Below are 8,447 nucleotides of genomic sequence, written 5' to 3'. Positions count from 1 at the left end.
CTAGTCAGTTCAGGAATCATCTTTTTTAATAACTATAAACACTGAAGACAATTATTTTGAATTATTTACTTTGTTTCCCAGTCTCACTTTGGCATGTATTAGATACTCAATAAATATTCTTTTATTTTTAAAGTTTATATATTTATTTTGAGACAGGAAGAGACACAGCGTGAGAGAAGAAGAGAAGGAGAGAAAGAGAATCCCAAGCAGGCTCCACACTATTTGCTCAGAGCCTGATGCAGGGCTCAAACTCAGGAACCGTGAGATCATGACCTGAGTCAAAATCAAGAATCCGGTGTTTAATCGACTGAGCCACCCAGGCGCCCCCTCAATAAATATTTCTTGAATTGCACTGCTCAGAGATTTTTCTTCAGCCCGATGGGCTTGCTACAACTTACATAATAATACTGGTTATCATTTATTTGATACTTACCATTTGCCAGGAACTGTGCCAAGCCCTTACCTATAATATCTCATTTACTCCTCAAAAGAATACTTCAAAAGAGAGGTGCTTTCTTTCTTTTTTTTTTTTTTTCACATTTACAAATGAGAAAACAGAGGCGGAGAGGTTATACATATGTAAGTAGCAGAGTTATATCTAGGAGGGTTTTTTTTTCTATCCTATCCTTTATTGTGTAGTCATATACACATCAGTATTTTTAGTGTACATTATTTCTGCCTCACCTCATTTATTAACTAATAATGAGATCTAGGACAAGCTCTCGAATACCTCTATGGGTCTTAGTCTCTTCACCTATAGGATCAGGAATTAGATGAAATTAACCTCTTGGACTATTCCAGCTCTAAAAATTAGATGCAAACATGAGTTCCTAGACTTTTGAGCATTTGATTTTGCAACACTATCTACTTCTGCATTTCTATATATTTCATACTGTGATTATATCAAATCCGCATAAAACAGTTTCCATTTCCCTGAGTTTCCCTGGTTTCTTGAAACCACCTCACTTAATTTGAAATATGAAAAGTAAAATGAATGCAGCCACATCAACAAAGCCACAAAAGAGAAAATACTTCCTCAAAAGCAGTGTGCATATTGCCCAAAGGAGTTAATGTCATTGGTTTAATTACCTATTTGAAGAAAATGCTCACTAATGAGAGTACTTCTGAGAACAGTTAAGAAAGAGTCAAATTTTAGGCTATCTAATGGTGGTACTAGTCCTTGTGCATTTGGTGAGAGGGGTGTTAAACACTCGTCCTTGATATATTTGTTATTTATGAATTTTACTAATTGTAAAATTTAAAAATACAGAGTGAAAGGAAGAGGAGCAAGAACCTAATCCACACTCATCCCCCTTTTTTAATTAATGAAATAGCAAAGGACAGTGGAAAGAGCTCTCTCATTCTTTTGTTGCTGAAAACCTCTTCTGAGTCACTTAACTCTGCATCTCAGTTTGCTAATCTTCAAAATTAGCAGGTTTGAACTGAATAGTAGCTCAGGTTGTTTCTAGATGTGTGAATTAACCCAAAGGGCATGAAAACCTAGCAAGAAATCACTCTTAAAATGCAGTAGCAAGTTTGAAAACTTATCCTGAAGCAAAGATCAGTTCTTAGGTTGAAGGTCACAGTCCCAAAGAATTAAGAACTAAATTTAAGCCTATTTCTAATAAGTTTACAGTAGCAATGAAAGCTTTAAAATTCTAACGCAAACTGGATAACTGATTCCCAAGTTTTAGCACTGAAGCCACACACAGGTTTTGATGTATTTTTCTCTACTGGCAGTGCAGAGATCAAGAGGAAACCAAGCAGGAAAGAAATCAGGACACTGAGGTCAGCACAGAAGCTGATCCTAAAAAATGTCAGATATGGACTGGAGAGAGGCAAATAGAAAATGTAAGATTCAGTTCATAAATACATGATCTGTGTTCAGGATTTTCTTATAATGAGATCGTCTTCCAGGATATGGTACCCAACTCTGTGTTCTTTCCAACCATTCTCAACAACTGTACAGATGTAAATGAAAGATAAAAGTCTTCATCTTCCCAAACTAAATAATATTAATCTTTGGTCTGTACCCATACATTTCATTTGAATGTGAAACTCAGTGTTTGCTTTTCTTCCTGACCATCTTCACTCTAAGGGGATTAGATTGCTAATTTCCAGATTCAGTTTTTTCCAAGCTTGGTATTTACCCAGTCTCTCTACGTACCCAACAGCATGCTCCATATGCTAATGAATGTGCTACTCTCGAGGCAGAGTGGGTGCTTAGTGGGATGACCATATACAGAAGATAATTTTTTTTTCAACGTTTATTTATTTTTGGGACAGAGAGAGACAGAGCATGAACGGGGGAGGGGCAGAGAGAGAGGGAGACACAGAATCGGAAACAGGCTCCAGACTCTGAGCCATCAGCCCAGAGCCCGACGCGGGGCTCGAACTCCCGGACCGCGAGATCGTGACCTGGCTGAAGTCGGACGCTTAACCGACTGCGCCACCCAGGCACCCCCAGAAGATAATTTTTAATCAGCATTTTAACACCTGAAATGAGCTTATCAACCTTAAATAGAATGGCTTTGTTTATGGAATTTTTTAAATCTCCTCTTAAAATGGAGAAATGATTTGAAGAAGTACTTAATTTTCTATCTCCGCCTCTTTATCATACATTACACAGAAAAAGGAACTGGAAAAGAGCAAGAAGACCTCACAGAATATTTAAATAGTAGCTTCAAAGTTGGGGAATACCATCGGCCAGAAGAAAGGCAGATGAAATGAAGTCAAAGTGTCACTGATTTTTGCCTGTCCATGGAGAGAAGATTGCTGATTCAGAGTCACTCTGGCCTACCTAAGACTATCTGACATGGGAATATAACTCCAAGGTGAGGATCCCTGGGCCAGCAGGTTTATCCTGGTGCTATTATCTGAATAAACCCTCCAGGCATGCTCCACAGCAGCTTTCCAACCCCAGAAACTACACAGGTGGCATCTCTTAATGATTCACTGAATCACATGAATCACTTGATGATTAAAACTGAATCACTTGCTGTAAGGAAATTTGGGGAAATGAGTGTGCAGCTTTCTAGTCCCCGTAGCGGGCAGTGAGGAGGAGATTGTAAATGGCTGTGCTATTTGCCAGGGAACAGTGCCCGCCAGAGCAAGTAACTGAACAGAAAATTCAGATGTACGGCCTAGAGACCCTGCGACCTCCAACATGTATCAGAAACCTCCAGATGTGAGCATCCTAAAGGAAAAGTATCATTTGGGGGAAGGCCAGTGCTTTATGTTTTAGTTAAATGCTGTTACATTATATGGGACAGGCCATTGCTAATAATGAACAAACTGTTGAGGGAATATCACATGAATCTGTTTAATTCTGGGGAAAGTTTTTAGAGCTTTAGTGGAAAGGTTAGAAAAGAACATACCAATTAATGTTACTTCTGTACTACTACATTACAATAAAGTATCTAAATTAACACAGATCAGTTTCTGGAGGTTCTCATGCCTACCCCCCCCCCCATAGAAGCACAGTGTTCCTAAGCAAAGGTGGCATCTATCTGAAAGCCACTATGCCAAAGGTGTCACTACAGCAAGGCCTCAAAATAACTCTAAATCTGAGAACTTCTGTCCCAATAGATGAACACTTAGATTTTTTTAGAAATCACTGGTAGTACTCTAGAATTCAATAGGGAGGCTTTGAGGAGGAAGGAATGTGGACTGCAGTATTAAAAGGGGAAAAGGAAGTACTTGCTAGCCTTAATATAACAAGTTGAGCAAAATAATAGGTAAAAAGTTACTAAGTGCTTAATATGTGCCATGAATGGAGCTAAATTATGTCATTTCATCCTCATAGAAGCCCATTGGGGTTTAGAAGGTAAAAGGGACTCAGAGTTAAGAGTCCACAGAGCTGGTAAGTGGTACAAATAGAATGGAAATCCAGTTCTGTGGGATGCCAGAGCCCAAGTTCTGCCCCACTAATTTATACTCATGTACTTTAAAACCATGCATGGAAAAAGATCTTTAAGAATGAAGAAATCTAAAAACAAAGGAGAAGAAGAAGAAATCCCCTGGTTATATGCAATAAATCAAGGTTCCTAGGAAACTTAATATGCTATTCAGAACCACTACCCATGTTGATTTTGCTCAAGTCCCACATTACTTTCAGATGCCCTTCCAGATCTCAACCACACAATTGTTTAAAAAACCTCCTAGGGGCACCTGAGTGGCTTAGTAAGTTGAGCATCCAACTTCAGCTCAGGTCATGATCTCGCAGCCAGTGAGCTCGAGCCCTGCGTCGGGCTCTGTGCTGACAGCTCAGAGCCTAGAGCCTGTTTCAGATTCTGTGTCTCCCTCTCTCTCTGACCCTCCCCTGTTCATACTCTGTCTCTCTCTCTGTCTCAAAAATAAATAAACGTTAAAAAAAATCTAAAAAAATAAAATAATAGAATAAAAAAATAAAAAAAATAAAAAACCTCCCTATAGAGGCACCTGGTGGCTCAGTCTGTTAAGCGACCTACTCTTGATTTCGGGACATTACACCACGTCAAAGCATAGCACATGGATTAAAACTGAATATTAGAAATTCCTCATTTTAAACCCTCTCTGTCATTTCTGCTTTTCAGAATATCTCATTGAACTTTTCTCCTCTTCAAGCCTCCTAACCTCCCACCATGTCTTTCCTGTGCCCTCCTCTCTGAAGACCATCCTCACTCCTCCTTCTTCTCATGGTCCCAGGACCCTCCCACAGCATCTTTCCCAGGTTCCCACTCTGTCATTCGCCATTGCCTCTCCAGTCAATGTCCTTAGGCTTCACTTTTTATTCAAAGCAGACTAGTAAGGCATTTTCCTGAAGAGAGACATTTTTCTACTTTGGAGAAAAAGTTTGCAACTCCCTTAGAAGGCAGAATTAACTTGAGGAAATTGTGGTCTTGATATAGCAATTATTTTATTTATTCTCTCTCTATATTCTTAGAATGTTTTTGCTTAGCGGAAAAAAATCATTAGTAATTTCTACTGCTATATCCAATTTATCAAAAACCAATTTGTTGATATGACTGTTATATATATTAGCTATTTCCAAAACATTCTCAGGTTCATATTTTCAATACTCTAGGAATCATTATCCAAGAAGTGGGATGTTTTGGATAATCAAATATTCTGATTCATGGAGCATTATCAAAACACTACACATGAATTACCAATTCTCAAAGAAGTAACACAACCACTGGTAGGGTTCCCCACCTGCCACAACGAGGGCATGGTGGGAAATGCTGATAAATAAGAAATTTAACTCCTGCAAACCTCACTTTCTCTTCTGTTTAAATATTTGTTTTGTGAGAAAAAAAGAAATTACTTTTATAGGAAGCTATTGACATATAAAAAGTATTAGATAAATATCAATTCCTTGACTTCTCTGCCTCTTTTCCTTTCCCAGGTAAGAAAGAACTACCACTATATTCAACAATTCATGTTCCCCTTTGATGATTGTGAAGGCACCTCACAATCATATAGTGCCCTAGCCTAGGGTTCCCAAATGAATATTGGTTCTTATTACATGCTGACTTTAATACTAGCTAACAGCATTTACTGTATATATTTAGCTCATGGGAGAAATCTAATTATAGCTCCAAATTATTATTGATTTGCAGCAGTTGCTATTTTTGTTACTCAATTTCATTAGCAACATTTGCTCTGATCAAGTCTTAGTCAAGCAAAACTGATCCTACAATGCCTTATTCAAGAATTATGACCATCAAGGAAGGTCAGACTTATGGCTCATGTCTAAATAGAAGATTTTTAGCTACCTAAATTAATACTTAAAGTCAAAATATTCCAAACTTCATTTCTCTTTCACATTAATTTCATCTGTAGTATTTCCATTTTTGATGCTCAAGTTAATCTGATCTTAATTCTTCATACCAAATAAAAATATGGACCTTAGGAAAATATCTGATTTGCATTTATTGTGGAAATATTATGCTTGCCATTTTACAATTTTCTTTTCTTTAAGTAGGCTCCATGCCCAATGTAGGTCTTGAACTCAAGACCCTGAACTCAAGAGTCACATGTCCTACTGAATGAGCCAGCCAGGTGGCCCTGATGTTTGCCATTTTTAAAATAGTGTCATTTTGACTTTTACTATGCACAAATTACTGTTCAAATTTCTATATTTAACCTTTTTTTTTTTTGCTTCTTTTTTGTGATTATTTTCAGTTTCTCTCTCCACAGGTAATTATGGATCTGATCAACTTCACCAATTTGCTCAATGTCTCCACTCTAGTAAGAAACAGCACTCACTTTCCAGCTCCTGCCTCAAACATGATCATTGCCCTTCTTCTGTACTTGTCAGTTATAATTGGTACCATCACCAACGGGCTCTACCTATGGGTGCTCTTTTTCAAGATGAAAAAGACTGTCAATACGCTCTTATTTTTTCATCTCATTTTCTCATATTTTATTTCAACATTGATTCTACCATTTATAGCTGCCTCCTACCTTCAGGACAATCACTGGAGCTTTGGAACTGCCATGTGCAAGGTCTTCAATGCCACTTTGTCTACAGGGATGTTCGCCTCTATTTTCTTCCTCTCAGCCATCAGTGTTGACCGTTACCTTCTCACTCTTCACCCAGTGTGGTCACAGCTGCACCGAACCCCACGCTGGGCTTCCAGGATCATCCTGGGAATCTGGATCTCTGCCACAGCCCTCGGCATGCCTTATTTGGTTTTCAGAGAGACACATGATGACCATAAAGGAAGAGTGACCTGCCAAAATAACTATGCTGTGTCTACTAACTGGGAAAGCAAAAAGATGCAAACATTCAGGAAATGGATTCATGTAGCCTGTTTCATTGGCCGCTTTTTGCTAGGCTTCCTTCTGCCTTTCTTTACCATCACCCTTTGCTACAAAAGAGTAGCCAACAAGATGAAAGAGAGGGGCCTGTCTAGGTCCAATAAGCCCTTCAAAGTCATGATGACTGCCATTATCTCTTTCTTTGTGTGCTGGATGCCCTACCATGTGCACCAGGGCTTAATCCTCACTAAGAACCAATCAGTACTTTTACAGTTGACTCTGATACTTACAGTCATAACCATTTCTTTCAATGCTATTTTTTCTCCTACACTCTACTTGTTTACTGGGGAAGACTTCAAAAATGTTTTCAAGAAGTCCATTCTTGCTCTGTTTGAGTCAACGTTCAGTGAGGACTCTTTGATAGAAAGGATACAAAACCTAAATTCAGAAGCCTACATTTAAATTTTGGATCCCAGAGCAAACAATGGACACTTAGTCAATTATACCACCAGAGATGTCCCCTCTGCTTTTATATAATATAGTCCCTATATTAGAGAGACATCTAAACTATACTATAGTTAGATCTATGAATATTAGAAGGGTTGTAAGAAACCAAGCAATGGGTGGTGTTCCAAAAGTAATTATTTTTACTTTGTTTTTATTGTGGTAAACTGTATATAACATTATATTTGCCATTTTCACCATTTTAAAATGTACATTTCAGTAGCATTAACTACATTCACAGGGCTTTGCAAACACCACTATCTATTTCTAAAAGTTTGTACTACCCCAAAGAGAAGCTGTGCTCTGAGTAAGTAATAACTCCTCATTTCACCCTCCCTGCAACCCCTCATAACTTCCTATCTACTTTCTGTCTCTATGAATTTGTTATCCTAACTATTCCATGTAAGTGGAATCATACAACATTTCTTATTTTATGTCTGGCCTATGTCACTTAGCATAATGTTTTCAAGGTTCCTCCATGTTGTCAAATGTATCCAAACTTTACCCTCTGTGGCTAAAATAATATTTCATTGTATGTTTATTCCCTTGTGTGTTTTGTTTATCCATTCTTCTGTTAAGGGACATTTGGATTGTTTCTACCTTTGGCTATTGTGAACAATGCTACCATGAACACTGATATACAAGTATCTTTGGAGTCCTTGTTTCCAATTGTTTTTAATTATTTTGAATTACTGGGTCATATCGCAATTTTGTGTTTAACTTTTTGAGGAACCACCATACTTTCCCACCACAGCTGTACAATGTTACATTCCCACCAGCAAGGTGCAAAATGTCCACTTTCTTCATACCCTTCATACCCACCCTTATTATTTTCCTTTTTTTTTTCAATTATACCCATCCTAATTGGTATGAAATGGTGCAAATATGATTCTTAATCTTTGACTTTTGAGACTTTAGGAATATCAATTTCTAAATACGAATAGTGTCTATTGATCTGAATTTTCTGTCACAGAGTCTTCTGGCAAACAGACATTTGGACCAACATCCCTCTTAATTTACATAGCATCTAAATAATTTAATTGGTATAGACCCAATTTAGCATGGGGATGACAAGGCACTAATCTTCTCATATCTATGTTAAAATAATTTATGCTTTAACGTTTTCAGTGTAAAAAAAGATATCTTAAATGTCTCTTTTCAATACCCATAGATTAAACTATCTCAGAAATATGTGACTA

The 8,447-nt window shown here is 37.7% G+C and overlaps 1 protein-coding gene across 1 annotated transcript; it reads left to right on the top strand.

Annotated features, from left to right (window-relative positions):
* The first annotated feature begins 2,780 nt into the window (after positions 1-2,780).
* GPR33 (G protein-coupled receptor 33) lies at positions 2,781-7,294 on the top strand. The gene is made up of 2 exons (XM_030320329.1): positions 2,781-2,834; positions 6,181-7,294. Exon 2 carries the CDS (start codon positions 6,187-6,189, stop codon positions 7,204-7,206), a length of 1,020 nt encoding a protein of 339 aa, XP_030176189.1. The 5' UTR covers positions 2,781-2,834; positions 6,181-6,186; the 3' UTR covers positions 7,207-7,294.
* Positions 7,295-8,447: the final 1,153 nt, after the last annotated feature.

This window comes from Lynx canadensis, chromosome B3 (genome assembly GCF_007474595.2).
Source record: "Lynx canadensis isolate LIC74 chromosome B3, mLynCan4.pri.v2, whole genome shotgun sequence".
Classification (NCBI taxonomy): domain Eukaryota; kingdom Metazoa; phylum Chordata; class Mammalia; order Carnivora; family Felidae; genus Lynx; species Lynx canadensis.
Note: the sequence above shows the minus strand (reverse complement) of the source record. Positions and strands in the feature narration are given on the sequence as shown.

Bases quoted from the DNA above. Each gene is read 5' to 3' on its own strand.
- GPR33 (XM_030320329.1), top strand. From the start codon at position 6,187: ATGGATCTGATCAACTTCACCAATTTGCTCAATGTCTCCACTCTAGTA.